Here is a 17,285-nt window from a genome sequence, read left to right on the forward strand (position 1 = left end):
TCCCCTGGAAAAGGGAATGGCAATCCACTCCAGTATTCTTGCCTGGAGAATTCCATGAATAGAGGAGCCTGGCGGGCTACAAACAGTCCATGGGATCGCAAAGCGTCGGACATGACTGAGTGACTAACAGTCAAAATCATAATCACAGTCAACACATTCAGAGAGGAGATGTAAAGGAAGAAGAAAGTAAAAATGGAGTGTGAAACGTTGGGTGTTTCAGGAGAGTGGTTGTTATAAGTGACCATGTCTTAAAAACATAAGACATGTTTTTTTATGTTATATATATATTTTATGTTTTTTATATTTAATAAATACATTATTTTAAAAAATAAATAATAGTTGTAAAAAAATCTGCACTGTCTAAGAGAAAAAGAGGAGCTTCATTTACTGAGTGCCTATAGCATACATGCATTATTTAGTCTTCATAATCACCCAGTAATGTCGACATTTTGGGTTCCATTTTACAAATGGGTAACCTGAGGTCCAAGGTCATACAGCTAGACTCTCCCTGCCCGACCCCTTCCCACTTTCATTGCTGTTGGACTTTGTACCCCTTCAATCTTCAGAACCCTGGGAGAGAGGGTAACTCACGCACTATGGCCAGCAATGTGACCCCAAAGGGCCGTCTTACCAAAACTCCCCAAGAGCTGGATACACAGCTTGCTCATCCACAAGCCAGGCAGAGCTGGCCTCCTCTTACCTACCTAGGGCCCACGGAACTCATTTTTGCCTTTTTTCCCTAAATATAAAAACTTATATTTCATTGGGAAAACATCAGCTTGGAAATCCTAGAGGCTAAAATCATTTCTCTAATCCAGAGAAACAACAGTAGGAAAGTAGTGCTCTGTACAGTTGGCAACTGACTGCCCTGCCCTGGGCCTTAACTGGAATCTGGAAGTTTCTCTGTGGTGACTGAACTTTTTTTTAATTTTTTATTAGAGGATAATTGCTTTATAATATTATGCTGATTTCTGCCATGCGTCAACATGAATCAGCCACAGTATACATATATCTCCTCCCTCTTGGACCTCCCTCCCATCTCCCACCCATCCCATCCCTCTAGGTTGTCACAGAGCATTGGGTTGAGCTCCCAGTCAGCGGCTGAACTTTTATACAAACCATGAGAGAAAGGAGAAAAGAAAAACCAGAATAAAGAAATAAACAGGGCAGGTACTTTAGTCCCTTTTCTTTTATCAGTAAGAATCCTTTTTTTTCCTCCTGAGATGTGAAAGCTTAGGACAGGCTCCCTTGGCATGCTCTGCCTACTTGGGCTGGTCTTCTGGACAACCCAACCCTTTGGACGCCTGCCCTCACCTAACACCTGAGGGCTGGCTCCTTGCTCCTTCGTTGCTGGACTTCTGGATTGCACACTTTGCACCTGTCATGACAAGCTTGGGCTTATGACTTCTGGAAGTCACTGACGTCCAGCACTCAGGCCTTCAGCGTGACTTCATCCTGACCTTCAACAGTCTATCCTGCTCTAGAGCTTTACTTGCTCCCATGCCCTGGGTGACAGCAGATGGGAAGGGGTTATATGGGTAGGGACGTGGCTTTGCCCCTCATTTCCAGTCCTCAGCTTTGGGGGGCATAGAGGGAATCATCGGGGGTGGAGGTCAGCAGGGCCCAGGGCATCTATGAGTCACCACACCACACAGTGATACATAACTTCAGGGGAGTGGAGGTTATACATGAGTGACAGGAGGCCATCTCAGATCATCACCAAGAAGCTGAAAGAGGGACTCTATCAGAATTCATTTCAGTGTTGATTCCATCTGCACCAGCAAAACCATCACTCTGCAAATCCACATGTCATGAAAGGAATAATGGTACCACCTTCCCCAAAAATCTGCAAAATTGCCTTCATGGTGCAAAGCAATAAAAATTTAATTAAACCAAATATTTACAATGGCAGAATCTAAAGATAGAAATATTGATAAATAAATAGACATAAAACTCTTTAAAAGAATATAAATACAGGATTACTATTTATAAAATCAGTAATACCTCATGTAGTAGTATAGATGGCACTTTATGACAAACTGTGATATTTTTCATCATTTGGAATAAATAAAGGTTTTTCTAAATAAGATGCTTTTCTACTCCCTGCGCCATGCTTTGAAAGCGCTCCCTCCTCCTCCTGTGCTGCCCGTCTACCAGGCTGTCAGATTTCCTTTAGTTCTGCCAAAAGACACCCTTTGATCCCCCCCTTTTCAGCCTCCTCCTTTAGTCTGCTATGGGCCTGGAAACCAGGCAGTCACGTTGGTTAGAACAGTTTGTAAGTGAATAATAAATAGAATTTTAACGAATGGCTCTAGGTTGCTAACTTATAAATAGAATGTATGGCCTTGGAAAATAGCCAATGCTCTGGTTTTCCATCTGGGTTCTGGGTTGGTAGGGATCCCATGAAAATGAGGTGTGAACGTAGTTTAAAAAAAAAAAAAACACAGATATACTGACTGTTTACTGATTAACTCTATGATGTAGCATGGATTTGCTGTTTTTCTTTGAAGTAGACCTGATAGCCCCTAGGTCAGGTAAGCAGACTGACACCCATCACATGCAGGAAGCCCTTTAAGAAGCTGGGTGTTTCAAATCTACCCGTACATACCAAATCCAACTATCTGGAGATACTGTTAGCAGAAGATCACTCAGTGACCTCAAAGGCCAGAGCCAGCCCATCCCCACCCCCAAACCTTGCCAGTTCTATTATTTTCTGTACTCTTGAAAGTGCAATATAGGTCTACTCCACCCCCAGACAGTTAAAACTTAGCCTATGCTGCTACCAGCTTATAGATGCCAATTTACATATGTCTATAAACATATCATTCCCTCTTCAGATCTTGAAACCTAGATAGACTCTTACCCCAAATATGATGACACAGCATGTCTAAGGTCATTTAAGTTGGACACCCATAGAGGCAGTATCATACAAAGGTAAGCACACCAACCCAGAGTCAATCAAGCCATGTCTCTGCTTATGGTTGTGGTCACTGGGGAAAAGAGCTGCTCTTGACAACCCCAAGGCAATCTTTACTTCCTCACTTCTCTTTTTGTATGCTGCCCATTCTCCCAGATGAGAACGTGATGACTGGAGACACGGTCCTGAAGAATTGTAGGTGGGTTGAATGTGGGTTGGTCTCAGCTAAAGGCCACTCTTGGTCCATATGCAGAGTCCTCAGTGAGGATCAGTGAGCTTCCAGCCTTCTCAGCAGTACAGAGCCATCATTAGCCACTGGAATAACGGGGAAGCAAGTTACAGTCCATTCAGACCCATCTCTGACATTCAGTTAAGGATGCTTCATCTCTCAGTCACCTGGTGACTGGACTTGGGGCCTCCTCCCCCTCATTCCTGGGAAGCCATGGAGACAGGACATTAATGGATGGCTTAGCCAGAGGGACCACACCATCTGGTGGTAAGTATAAATCAACCTGAAATATAATCAACCTTGACTTCTCCTGGTGCCTGTGAATGATGATAGCCAGAGATGCAGGTTGATTCTATATTCAATTCACAATGCAATTTTCCCCCACGAATTCAATTTGGCATGCTCTTGATAGCAGTGCGCAGGTGTGTGGACCAACTGGGCAGCAGAGATCCATTAGAGCATATTCTACATGTTTACATTTATGAACCCATTTGTCTGACAGCTTTATATGCGTGTGATGAATGGTCACTCTAACTCACACAGTGGGGATCTCTGGGAGGCCACACCCCGGGCCAATTACATAAAAAGGGTGATGCTGATGCTGGTGATGATGAAGGTGATAATGGTGACGTTACCAAAGGGACTAGAGAAAACCCCAGAGTGAAATCCCAACAAGTTGGCTGCTACTCCCTTCAGACCACCTTGAATGACCTTCAGATCTCCTTAGGGAACCAGAGATGGTCAGGGCTGCAGACACTCTTAGAGACCACCTCACTCAGCCAGCTCATCTCACATATTGGGAAGCTGAGGCCCAGAGTTGTAACATGATTTGCCCACAGATGGTTACAAGGGGTACTGTGGCTTGTAACTGTCTATTCTGTTGTTGATAGCACATTGTTTTTTAGAAGCCTCCTCAAGCTGTGGGCTATCCTGTGTCGATTGCCACACTGACATTGTCCTGCTCTCTCAGTGCTGAGTCTGCTATGGAAGGACTGCTTGAGATCAGGAGGTGGTCTTGGGGACCTTTGCTTGGGGATGGGCTCAGAAGTTCTAAAACCATTGCCTCTCTAGCTGCATCCCACCTTCACACTCAAACATGGGAGTGATTGAGGGTAGACACACACTGTGGGTCCCTATATCTTAGAAAGTGAAAGTCAATCATGTTCAGCTCTTTGCGACCCCATGGACTATACAGTCCATGGAATTCTCCAGGCCAGAACACTAGAGTGGGTAGCCTTTCCCTTCTCCAGGGGATCTTCCCAACCCAGGAATCCAACCCAGGTCTCCCACCTTGCAGGCAGATTCTTCACCAGCTGAGCCACAAGGGAAGCCCACCAGGGAACCTTCTATATCTTAGAAGGTTATTCCATAAAATGGACATCTTGGATCAAGAGAGAAACCCCAGCTTTTATCAATCCCTTCCTAAGCAGCTCAAACAGAGAATGTGTTTTATTTTTTGGCCACCCTGCATGTGGTATCTTAGTTCTCTGACCGGGGATCGAACCTGCACCCCCTGTAGTAGAAGCACAGAGTCTTATCCACTGGCTTTCTAGGGAAGTCCCAGAGAATGTTTGAGACAGAAAGGGCAAATGATTCAACTCCAGACACCAACGTCTATGCAGCAAATACCATCTAACACCACATCTGGCCCATAGAAGGTGCTCAGTAAATCCATACAACCTGAGTCATCGGGGAAGATAATCAGTGTCAGACACAGTGTTGTTTTCCCCTCAGCATATCACTTCAATCATTCAACAAACACTTGTACCTTCCCGTGTGCCTGGCACACAGCGGGTGCCCCATCAGAACAATGCCTGAATGAATGAATGCAGTGCTGCCTCCTGAACTCAGCAGAACGAAGGGTCCCCAGCACCCTTCTCCTTCACAAGACCCTGGACCCACACTGACCACCACTCTTTAAAATGACGAGACTCAATCCCGTGGAGAAGGTCTTACCTCTGGCTTCTGGAGGTATATCCCTTTGCCATCTTGGGTCAAGTTTTGGAAGACATCTGTGAAAATGTAGCAGAAAGGAACACAGTTAATGTGTGTGTGTGTGTGTGTGTTTGTGTGTTGGAAACATAAGGGACCATGCATCCCCTCACCCGGGAACCCAATTTTGGCCTTAGTGCAACCACACACGCCACACTTGTTCTAAGCAAGCCACCCCACACCTCTGCCCTGGAACAGACAAGGCATCCGTGAGTTTGGGGAGATGCAGCCAGGTTTCACAGAAACAGAGCCAGCATCCCCAGAGTTCCCTGAACTGGCAGCCGTCCTCTTTTTGCTTGAGCTGGGGACAGGTGGGCAATCCACGGGGAGAGCAGAGGAAGCCCGGGTCCACCCTCCTTCCTACCAGCTCACCCTCCATGTTCTCCACACGCAGCATCAAGTGGACAAAGTTGACGAAGTCCATCTGGAGGTCGGGGCGGCCGTAGCGGATAAGCATCAGTTGGCAGACATCATCACTGAGCACGATTCCTGTAGGGAACATAGGCTCCAGCCGTGGGTGCTGGGACCACACACCTAGCTCCCCTCCCACCTGATGCCCCTAAATTGTCCCTCCATCTCCAGGACCTGATTCCTAATAGCCCGGGGTCTTCTTTGACAGGGTTCATTGTGAATTAATTACTTATCTTACTAATCTTATTTTCTCTCCTTTCTCTGTCCCTGTCCCCTAGGCAACCAGGAGGATCTCTTGATCACCCGGGTTACTGGCCTTCCAGGCAGGAGACAGTCTGCTTAGTGGTCAAGAGAATCTGTTTTGGAGTCTGGGAGTCCTGGAGGTAAGCCCCAGGTAACTTAACTTATCTGAGCTGCTATTTCTTCCTCTGCCAAGTGGGGATTATGTCTAGGTGCTGGCAAAGACTAAAGTGTGGGTGTGCCAGACCTCAGCAAATGTTAGCTGTGAGCATACTGGTAATAACCCATGTTTTAGTTAATCACAGATACTCATCTTTGGGCCTCTGAACTCAGGGAGTAACCCTGCTCTTTAGAATGACTGCAGGCTTCCCTAGTGGTTCAGTCAGTAAAGAATCTGCCTGCAATGCAGGTAGACCCAGGTTTGATTCTTGGGTCAGGAAGATCCTCTGGGGAAGGAAACAGCAACCTACTCCAGTATGCTTGTCTGGAAAATCCCATGGACAGAGGAGCTTGGCAGGCTGCAGTCCACAGGGTCACAAGAGTCGGACACAACTTTGTGACTAAACCACCACCAGGACGTCACGCACCCCTGCCCCACCCCTGTCCCACCCTCAGCCCCACTCCCCGCCTGCTGTGTGCCTACCTGCCTCCCTCATGGCAGCCCTCAGTTGGGCCCAATTCAGGGATCCTGACCGGTTAGTGTCTTGCTTGTGGAAAACCTCCTGGGAAGAACACAAAGCAAAGGCTGAGGAAGCCAGCCATCTCCAAGCACCCCCTGAGAGCCCCTTGCACCCCAGTATCAAGCCTGCAGGACTGCTAGTAAGCATGAGGCTCCATCTTCACCAGCTGCCCAGACAAGAACAGGCTGGGGTCTCCTGGCCGGGATCCCACCCCCTGTCCCAGTTGTCCTTTAGGCTGTAAGAGGGGGCAGTCTTTTGTCATGAAGGATGGAGAGACAGGATACAAATAAACATGCTTAATCTAAGCGAATTATCCAAATTTTGAAGGGCTTCCAACCTGATGACTCAGGAGACAGGAGGAGAGTTGTGAGCACTGACTGGAAAAGTAGGCAGGAGCCAATTTATGAAGGACTCTAAAGGCCATGCTAAGGGGTGTGAACTTGATCTGAAGGCCACAGAGAGTCTCTTCCTTTTAGTTAGGTAAGGAAGGAGGCAACGTGATCAGATGTCACTTTCAAAATTCAGAAGATGATTGCAGCAGGCTCTCTGGGTTTGGGAGGGAGAGGAAGAAACACTCAAAGGACACTTGGGAAGACTGGGTGAGTGGTTGGGTGGTGTCAGGCGAGTGTATTCTCGGTTCTGTCTCATCTCAACAAAAATTTGAAGTGACGGACATTAGAGCCCTCGGCATATCATAGCTCTCAGACAGACCGTGCTATATAGCTCTCAGGTCTTGGACAGACCATGTTATAGCTCTCAGGTCTCGAACAGACCCTGTTATAGCTCTCAGACAGATCAGTGTTACAGCTCAATTTTATTTAGAAAATAGCAAGAAAATACACCCTAGAGGTGTGAGGGCATGCCGACCCAAAGATGCAAAGAGAAGAGAAGGGGAGACCCAGCCCTTTGGCTCCTCTTTTTATATGTTTTTTTCCTCCCCCCCTGGGCCTGCCCTATGTAAATTGGGCTAGCCAGGAGTGCTGTTTGTTCTACCTGAGGTCCTCACTCCAGTCCTTGGACCTTTCTTTGTTCTATTTTTGCGGACTTTTCCCTTCCTTGTCTTTTAGCCATCACCATTCTGGACTCTTGTTTCCTATTCTAACTACCTAACAGTAGAAAGGGCTGAAAGGGAGAGGAGTCTTTTACAAGTTTTGCAGAATTGCCATTTATGCACCATCCTGCGGGAGGCAGGCTAAACACTTGTTCTCACCTGATAGAACATCAGCTGCTTCCACAGGTCCCTGAATTCCTGGATACTCACAGTGCCGGATGCGTTAAGCTGATAGCAGGGTTAAGGTCAAAGCCCCCACGGAAGTTTCATGCCCACTTCTGGAGGCAGTGATGGGCCCTCCACAGAGCCGCGGGCAATTTGGGACGCCACAGTCAATGTTGGACAACCCTAGCTGGCCTCCCCTGGCTGGTCTGTCCAGCCCAGGGCTCCCTGGCCCTTGCTAGGAAAGGACAGAAAGAGCTGGAACACGGCAATGCTGGGAGGAGAGGTGGGGATGATGGTGGTGACAACAGCTTCCATTTAGTGAAACAGGGTGTTCTGATGTGGCCGATTTGATACAGTTTAAATAAAACATGTAAATATTTTATCACTGTTGTTAAAACTAACTTATGGATGGATTCAGGCACAAGGGTGGATGAGGAGGCCTTTTATATCTAGACATTTTGTGACAAGTTAACAGCTGAATGGTTGGCTCTGCAGACCATGTCCAAGTCCCCCCACATCAGAGAGACTGGGTTAAAAATCCCACCACACACCAGCTCTATTGAAGCCCTGACTAGCACTAGGTGGGCCTAGCGCTGAGCTACACACTTGACCAATGGAACTTCATTTTCACCTAGCAGTTGGGGTAAGTACTAACTGCCCCCTGCTATGGATGATGAAATGCGAGCTCAGCGACTATGATCTGGTCCAAGTCCATACATCTGGTGACAAGGCTGGGACCTGCCCCAAAGCCTGCACACCTGACCACCATCCCCCATCGCCCCTGGCCTCTGCAAAGTTGCTAACAAGATTCTTTGTATTTGCAACCCTCTTCACACTATCCATTCTACATGCCTCTCTATAGTGTGGGTAATTAAACTCCAGTTAACTTGTCCACTTAGAAAAGCAGAAGGTTTGCTAGAAAGATCACAGGGTTGAGAATAAGGAAAACTGAGTTCTCGGCAGGTCACTGAACTCCAAGCTCTGGTTTCCTGATCTATAAATGGGGGCAGCTGCTGCCCCATCAGCAAAAGGAAAACTCAGAACCCTGAGGCTCCTTTAAAAGCTTCTTGTCATCCAGAGAAGTGTTACTATCCACCACCCTGCAGCTGCCTCATCCTCACTCTTAGGAAATAAACTTACTGTTATTAATAACAATGCATGCATGCTAAGTCATTTCAGTCATGTCCGACTCTGTGAGACGCTATGGCCTATAGCCTGCCAGGCTCCTCTGTCCATGGGATTCTCCAGGAAAGAATCCTAGATTGCATTGCCATGCCCTCTCCCGGGGATCTTCCTGACCCAGGGATCGAACCTGGGTGTCTTGCATTACAGGCAGATTCTTTATGTCTGAGCCACTAGGATATTGATCATTTATTCAATGACTCAGTGACAGTTCTGTCCTTAGCACTTTATCTTATTTGCATACCAATCCTACAGAATAGGCTTTAACACCACCCCCAGGCTACACATGAGGACTTTGTCACTCATCAGAGCCCTAGTTTAGTGCTAGGGCTGGGTATCAACCCCAGGCAGTCTGGCTCCAGGGCAAAGCTCTCCAACAGCAGAATGCATCTACCCACAAACCTGGAAGGATACATCCAGCAGAGCCAGTATACCCTGACAGGCCTCAAGGCTGAAGAAAGGCTGTTTGCTTCCTAGACCTGTGAAGGAACAGAAAGAGTCTGCATGGGAGTGGCCCTGGGACTGCGTGGCCCTTTTTCCAAACAGGAAGAGGCAGTGCTGTCTAGACCCTCCATGGGTTCCAAGGAGCATCATTTATGTTGGGGGTGGGGAGAATAAGAGCAGTGGAGACAGAGAGAGAAGGCTTGGTGGGTGGGGGTGCAGGGGGTGATTCCTACCCCCAAGGAAAGCAGTAAAACCCTGCAGAGAACATTCTGGCTTACACAGTGGGACAGATGAACATGGCCCTTTGTACCTGGTGGAGTGGCAGAGGGGTGACATTTTGTAACTGGGGGAGTGGCAGAGGCAGGTAGCCAGCTAGTCACAGACTACCCAGCCTGAAAGGGCAACTTGTTCAAGCTCCCACCCAAACTGGGAGACAGCCTCAGACATCTTGACAGTGCTCCTATCAGCGATGGGACCTCTCTTTTTCACTTGAACCCATAGCTCCAAGTCAGGAGAAATTTCTCATTTAACTCCAAAGGAACCTCTTTTCTCATTCATTCACTAGTCCTAGTTCTACCTCCAGAAAAGCATAAATAACTATCTGTCCTCTCCTCGACATCTCCCCTCCATTCTAAATATCTAAACATTTCTCCAACGCTTCCCCAGATGACATGGTTTCTAAACCCTCACCTCCCTCTTCCATGAGCTATGCTTTGCCAGCTTCTTCCTAAAATGTGATACCAAGACTGGAACACACTCCTGCAGCTGCAATTGGATTAAGCAGAGTACAGTGGGTCTATCACTTCCAAAATTTTCAGTCTGCATTTCCCAAATTAGGTTCCAAGGAAGATGTTTTGCAGAGAAAGGGTTTTGAGTTCAAATACATTTGAAATATTTTGTATCTACAAGCCTTTTCTCCATTATCATGTACCTTAGCACGTGACTGGTATAGAGGAGTCAACACTGAAATTTTGTTTAATGCAGAATTACCTAAGCTCAATTGACCATAGAACGTAACCCCTTATATTTCATGGAACACTCACTAAAGCCTAATTTCCTAAGCACAGTTGACCATAGAACCTAACCCTTTTTATTTCATGGAACACTCACTAAAACCTTTTGGTTTCTAACATTTCTTGGAACATGATTTCAAAAACACACATCTAAAGCTTCCATTAAATACCGCCTGAATTTGGATTAGCTTATTTAGCAGCAACTTAAAACTATTAGCACATGTTAAGCCCAAGGTCAACTAAATTAACCAGATATCTTTCAAATAAACTGCCACAAAGATGAGGTCTCTTCTGTTATGAACTTGTGCAACCAATTTTTTAAAAATTACAAAATGGCAGTTTTTAATTATCACCCTGACTGCATTTCATCTTTTTGGCTTGGGCACAGCTTGTGGTGAACACTCTGAATTTCAATTCTGTTGTCTGTTAATGATTCCTCCCAGCTCTGTGCCATCTGCAGATCTGATAAGCCTTCTTGTCCTGTCTTATTCCAAGCCATTGATAAAAGCTGAGGATGTGTAGGGGGACCAAGGGCAGAATACAGCGCTTCATCTAAGTATCTAAACATGTAGACTCTGATCCATAACATAGAATTATCCCTCTGGTTTCATATTTATATAACTCTTGGGATTGATGCTAAAATTTTGAATCATATTGCTACTTTCCAACCCCCACTTCATCACTTGTTATGGTAGACTTTACCAACTATTTTGCCAAAATCTATAGTAGCTCTTTGATCTGTCCACCAGAAACACTCTCATAGGAATAAATGAAAGCAATGTGTCCATCCATTCTTTTAAAAATTTAAATGTGCTGAAGCCATCTCTTTTAGATAATTTCCATAGAATTTTTTTTTTTTTTTTTTTGATGAGGAGTAGGGAGGGGGTGCATCTCATATTCTATCATTTCTAGAGCCTCGCCTTCTGGCTCTTTTATGATATTTGAGTGTGGTTTTGAGAAACCATCTGGAAATTATACAATTTCAGAGTTTGTTTGGGTTTGAAGTCTTGGCTTCATACAAAAGAGAAGCAATCAAATACCCTTCAACTGTTTGGTTTACTTTTTTCATTTTAAGGTTCATTCTCTTGCCTGGAGAAAGTATGTTCTTCTCATTCAAAATCTACATATAAAATACTTTTAGATGGGCTTTAAGCTTTCCTGATGATTTATGCCAGGCTTCACACAAAGGCATCCACATGGAATTTCTCCTGTGTGATGTGCTCCCTTCTATCAGATTTTTCTAGGTTAATCAATTTAAATATGAGCTCATCAGAGATCTCCCTGGTAAGCTACCAATACTTATTTATTCGCTGAGTTGAAGAAATGAGTGCTATTCTTCCACATGGACTTTCTAAGCCAAGAAAGGAATACTCAGCTATTCTTCTCAAACTAGCAAACTAGCAGAAATCTTTATTTTCTCTACCATGTATCTCTACACACCCAACTAAGAAAAAAAAAAAAAGAACTATTTCCCCAAGCTGCATAAATTCCTCTACCTCTGTCTGAACACACGACCCACCTGGTGTAGGACACAGCTGCTGGGGAGACCAGTGGGCATTCACATGGCCCACCAGGAGAAAGAGAAGCAGACCCAGAATTCAGAAAAGTTGTGTCCCCTGAGTCCAACAGGAATGACTGAAATACTCACCTGACCAGGGCATATGGTTCAGGATATTCTGCAGTTGGATCGCATTTATTTCTGGATACTGAAGTGGAAGCAGAGGGTCGGGAGAAAATCATCATTCCTGAAGGCTCATTAGATGAACCCACAGATAAACAAGGCTGGGAAAAGCCTCTCCCACATCTGCTTAGCACAGCACATATGCCATTTCTGGGCAGAATAAGTGACACTGTTTTCTTATACATAAGGACGTGACTAGACATATAATTAAATCCAAAATTTCATAAGAACTTCAACAACAGTTTAACTGAGTGTCAAATTCAGAGTGCCCCAGCAGGGCAGGACTCTTAAGAGGTAGACAAATAGAAGTGTTTCTCAAACTGGGTTCTATAGAGATGCTGCAAAAGTTTAGCAATTGAGTTTCAATTTTATTCTTATTTAACTATCCTTAGCCAAGAATCCAGATTTCCATTCTAGACTTCATCAGAAGCCACTCTTTACATGGACATTTGACTTTAAAATATGTTAATGAAATGTAAGTACCATAAATTTGAACTTATAAAATGGTTATGATACCTGTTTATATTTATCTGTTTTATATATCTTAGGATTCTCTATGAGATTCCCTTTGATAAAAGGACTGCAGCAGAAAATGTTTGGAAACCCCTGGCATGGAGGAAAATTCTTAAAAACATTACACAGATTTTGATGTAGCCTCTATGACTACACTAAGCAAATGCCAGTGTGAAAATGAGAAAAGATAGGAAGGCAGGCAACTTGTGAATTAAATCAGGAGTGTTACTGATGCAGGAAGTTCATGTTCTTCCAGTTTTAAATGACATCTCTCAGATGTCAGACCCAGATTTCTTGCCCTGTTCCTAACTGGGTTTACTGTCCTACAAGTTAAGAATGGGGTGGCTTTCTGCTGGTGCTCAGACCTGGGTCAGCCCAAGGAAAGAACTTGAAAGGCTACCAGGTGGGTAGCATTCCTCTTCCCCAGTCCTCTTACCAGTCCCATCCTCTACAGGGGACCACCCACGGGGTCTTTCTCCCTGGGTTTCCCTCCTCCAGACACCCCAGGGTTCGTCATGGCCACACCCCACCCTCCCCTCCCAACACTGCGTCTCACCCCTGCCATGTTCCATTTTTTCAGGGTTTAAAAATTGAAGTTGTTTCTCCCACAGCAAATCAAGGTAGCTTCCAAGAGCAGATATGCATTTTATCAGAGGCTTCTGAAAACAATGGCTCTATTCATTTGTCTAAAAACTTGAGGGCTTTCCTGGAAAGTGGCAATTTGGGGACTAGGAAGCCTTAAATCACAACTTAAACACAGGATCAAACAGAGACAAACCCATTCTTCATGAAATTAGAAGCTCCACAGTGTCCCCTGCTCCTCGTTACCTCCCCTGGTCAACTTACCTTTTCAAAGAGTTTGGTGAAGAATTCATCCTTCCCTTCACTTTGGTCTACAATTTCCTATAGAAACAGACATACAGAAGGACAAGGTCATTCCCTGAACAAATGGACTCTCATGCATACACTAATGGGTCATGGCCCCCAGGCCTCTGAAATCTATAAACTTGACCTTGAGCACTGCTTTAAATTTTCTACCATAGCCTTCACACACATCCCTTGTTTCTCTAACCCTCAGTGGCTTGGGAGAAGTAGCAAACCATGAAAGGGGCAGAAGAAACACCAGGTAGAGAGAAATAAGAGCATGGATGTGTAACTCATGCACAAGGGCTCTGGGCCTTCAAGACCAAGGACCTGATCAGAAGGGCAGTTCTCCTGGTACAAAAACAGCAGAATCTGAGGACTTTCAGGGCATGATAGATAACACAATATATGTGCCATAGAGGGCTTCCCCAGTGGCTCAGCAGTAAAGAATCTGCCTGCAACGCAGGAGACAAGGAGATTCCAGTTCGATCCCTGGGTTGGGAAGATCCCCTGGAGGAGGAAATGGCAACCCACTACAGTATTCCTGCCTGGAGAATTCCATGGACAGAGGCTGCAGTCCATAGGGTCGCAAAGAGTCAGACACAACTGAAGCGACTGAGCATGCACATGTGTGCCACAGAGTAGGGCCTGCAGGATCTGTGGACCTCTTCCCTCTAAACCCTAAACGTGAGGGGAGAAACCTGCCCCCCCAGCTTTGTGAACAGATCCAGTCATGTGGAAATCCACCTGAAAACTCACCTTAGAGAAGATGACACTGGAATTGCTGCCAATTTCACTGAGAGGGGAGAAAAGACAGACTTACTTCTTGGGGATAGCCTTGGGAATCTTTTGGCCAATACCCTCCCTCATCTTCCCAGTTCCTTAGCTAATGCGCCACGCGGGCCTTGCCCGGCTCCACCTCATGCCCCACTTGCCCTTGAAGTGTGCAGTCTGGCACACAGCTCAGCACTTGGCTGTACTTCTCCACCTGCCCTGCATTCTCAACCCCTGCATTTGCTCAAGATGAGCCCCCCACCCCGACCCCATGTGCCCTTTCCTCCCCCCTGCCCCCGCACCCTCATCTAACTACACCCAGTCACACATTAAGGCTCAGAGGTCTCATAAGGCAGTGAGACCCAGGACCAAGTTAAACTACCTACACCCAAAACATGAAGGAAAAAGAACTGGGTCCTAAGTACTAAAAGGCAGTCATGTCAAAACAATCCTTGGCAAAATACAGGCCTACCTCCTTTCACTGTGCTTCGCTTTATTGTATTTTTCACAGATTAAAGGTTGGCGGCAACCCGGTGTTGAGCAAGTCTATGGGCGCCATTTTTCCAACAGTATTCACTCACTGTGTGTCTCTGTCACATTTTGGTAATTCTCACAATACTTCAAACTTTTCATTATTGTTTTATTTGTTATGGTGATCTGTGATCAGTTTTGTTATTATTGCAAAAGATTCTAACTCCTTGAATGCTCAGACAATAGTTGCCATTTTTTAGCAATCAAGTATTTTTTACTTAAGGTATGCACATTGGATTTTTTTTTTTTTGGACACAATGCTATTGCACAATACTACAATACAGTATAAACATAACTTTTATATGCACTGGAAAACCAAAAACCCCTGTGACTCTCCTTAATGAAGTATTTGCTTTATTGCAGTGGTCTGGAACTAAACCTAAGGTAGGCCTGTTATAAGTTTGGCTGGGGTGTAAGTATATTGAATTGTCTGAGCCCAATAGTTGATGACAGCCTCCCTCATCTGAACAATCCCAGTGCCTCCTGTAGGAATCACCACCTCCATGAAGCAACCCCTGCTTCCCCCAGTACCATGGAAAGTTAGCTCAGATGCTCCTCCTTGATGTTCTCCTAACACCCTGGGCAAATAAACACTTGCCCCAGACAAAGTGCCACATAAATAACTGCTCACATATCTATGTCCTTTCCAGACTTTGAGCTCCTGGAGGGCAGGGCCCAGGCCTTTCTAGCTTTTTCTCTAGCAGACTGTTCATTTGTTAGGAGAGCAGGGAGGAAAAAGTGAAGGTGTCTCCATGCAGAGAGCTGCCCTGCTCTCGGGCTCACCCTGTCTCTCTTCTGAGTGGTCACAGAGACCCCTCCACCATTTTCCACTTACTTGCCCTCCCTTGGCCCAAGTGGACCCCAATGTCCGGGAGAGGATTGGCCCTTACTGAAAGATGTGCTTCCTGGAGAAGACTCTGAGGACGAACTCAGACTCCTGCCGGGCCTCAGATGTGCAGGGCACGATCACGTACATCCCTGGCTCCAGCCACAGTTCCTGGCTCACTTCCTTCTCTGTGAGAAACGTCACAGGGAGACTCAGGGAAGCATTTTTCCAGAAGAACTCAGAGGGCAGTTTCTTCTGGGCATCAAAGCTCTGTAAATGGAGGACAGAGGGCAATAGATGAGGTGATCACCCAGGGCTTGTGGTCAGGCCTGGGCACCTTGTCCAAGAGCCAGGACTAAAGTGACCTCTGATTTGCCAAATGCTACCTGCCCCAGTGGAGGGGTGAGGAGTGGAGAGAAAACACCAGAACATGTCCTGAGTGGGCACCTCTGCTGGAAACTTACATGAGGCTGAATACACTGGCCGTTTGATTTGACTTTGTGTTAAAACAACATCATGCATAGAATGAGGTGAGGAATGTCACTGCGTCTACACATACACGTTACATTTGAGGCTCAGATAAGGTAGGTTGTCTGCACAGAGTTACCCAGCAGGTAAGAGTCTCTGCCAGTACTGGAATTCAGGGCAGCTAAGCCCCAGTGCCCATGTTCTAGATCCTTCCTGATGCTGCCTCCAGGTATGCACTACAGTTTCAAGGTTGATTATGACATGATTGTGGTCACAGGTACACACATACTGAAAGGTCGGGCATGTTGAGGCATGCCCCAGAAAAAGTGCCACAGACGAGTTCCGGAGGCTGGCTAAACTTCCGGGGACCAACCCCCTGCAGCCTGGTCCAATCAGGTACCGACCTGGAGCCCTTGGACACCAACTGCCGCTGTAGCCCGCGCTTTCTTCCTTATGTGAAAAGACCTGGCTTGGACGCCGGCCCTGGCTATAAAACCTCTCCCCACCCCTCATACCTCGCAGACTCCTTTTGTCTCCTCGCTCACCCGCCCCCTGGAGTTCTGCCCGAGAGCGACCGCCCAATAAAGGCCTTCATCAACGGTCCTTAGAGGTGGCTCTTTCTTCCCGCGCGTTTTCTAACATCTGTGTGGCTCTTTCTCCCCGCGGCATTTTCTAACACATACCACCAGCCATCTCCCTCCATACAGATCACCTGGACATTCCACACCATCTCAGGGAATATAGCCTCATTAAAGGGAAAGAGGACTGGCCAAAATCCAGAAGACCCAATCAGAGGTCTGGTTTGTGTTTTGTTTTTACATCATATTTTTATTCTCTCTTCCTCTCTCCCTCCCTCTTTTATTTCCCCCTCTGGCCCTATTTCTCTCTCTCACTTCCTCTTCCCTTGGCTCTCGTGCAGGCTATGGTGGTCCATAGGGGGATGCACACCTTTGCTGATAAAGACACTACACCACATAAAGACATTTCCCCCATTCCACTCAGGGCTGGGGAAACAAAATGTATGTCCTAGTCCTGCTTGCTTCCTTATTGAGAAAATGAGAACTAGAGAATCAGTCCATTGCTGTCTTTGCCCTGGTTTCCAGGAATCTCAGAATTCACTTATACAATCAGCTGTAGCAGCTGTCCTATGTGTAATGTTCCTGGTAGAATCAATTGCTTCCTTCTCCGTTGTCCATTTATAACTTTTTTCTCTCCAGTTGAATTCTATAACTGGTTCATGGTTTTGCTCTGTTTACACTTTTTATTGTAGGTTGACCTAAATTCTATTTAGGAATAGGCTTGAT

At 46.0% G+C, this 17,285-nt stretch overlaps 1 protein-coding gene across 1 annotated transcript in view; it reads right to left on the bottom strand.

The window, feature by feature from the left end:
• Positions 1-1,867: 1,867 nt before the first annotated feature.
• Positions 1,868-17,285, bottom strand: part of CAPN14 (calpain 14) — a 38,163-nt gene continuing 22,745 nt past the window's right edge. Inside the window, exons 13-22 of the mRNA XM_043916321.1 lie at positions 15,578-15,783; positions 14,142-14,178; positions 13,365-13,421; positions 11,973-12,030; positions 9,282-9,346; positions 7,680-7,748; positions 6,433-6,511; positions 5,511-5,627; positions 5,103-5,158; positions 1,868-3,232 (exon numbers count right to left, since the gene is read on the bottom strand). Coding sequence (XP_043772256.1) covers positions 3,206-3,232; positions 5,103-5,158; positions 5,511-5,627; positions 6,433-6,511; positions 7,680-7,748; positions 9,282-9,346; positions 11,973-12,030; positions 13,365-13,421; positions 14,142-14,178; positions 15,578-15,783 — 771 coding nt within the window. The 3' untranslated portion in view covers positions 1,868-3,205. The remainder of the gene's footprint in view (positions 3,233-5,102; positions 5,159-5,510; positions 5,628-6,432; positions 6,512-7,679; positions 7,749-9,281; positions 9,347-11,972; positions 12,031-13,364; positions 13,422-14,141; positions 14,179-15,577; positions 15,784-17,285) is intronic.

This window comes from Cervus elaphus, chromosome 11, assembly GCF_910594005.1.
Source record: "Cervus elaphus chromosome 11, mCerEla1.1, whole genome shotgun sequence".
NCBI classification, from domain to species: Eukaryota; Metazoa; Chordata; class Mammalia; order Artiodactyla; family Cervidae; genus Cervus; species Cervus elaphus.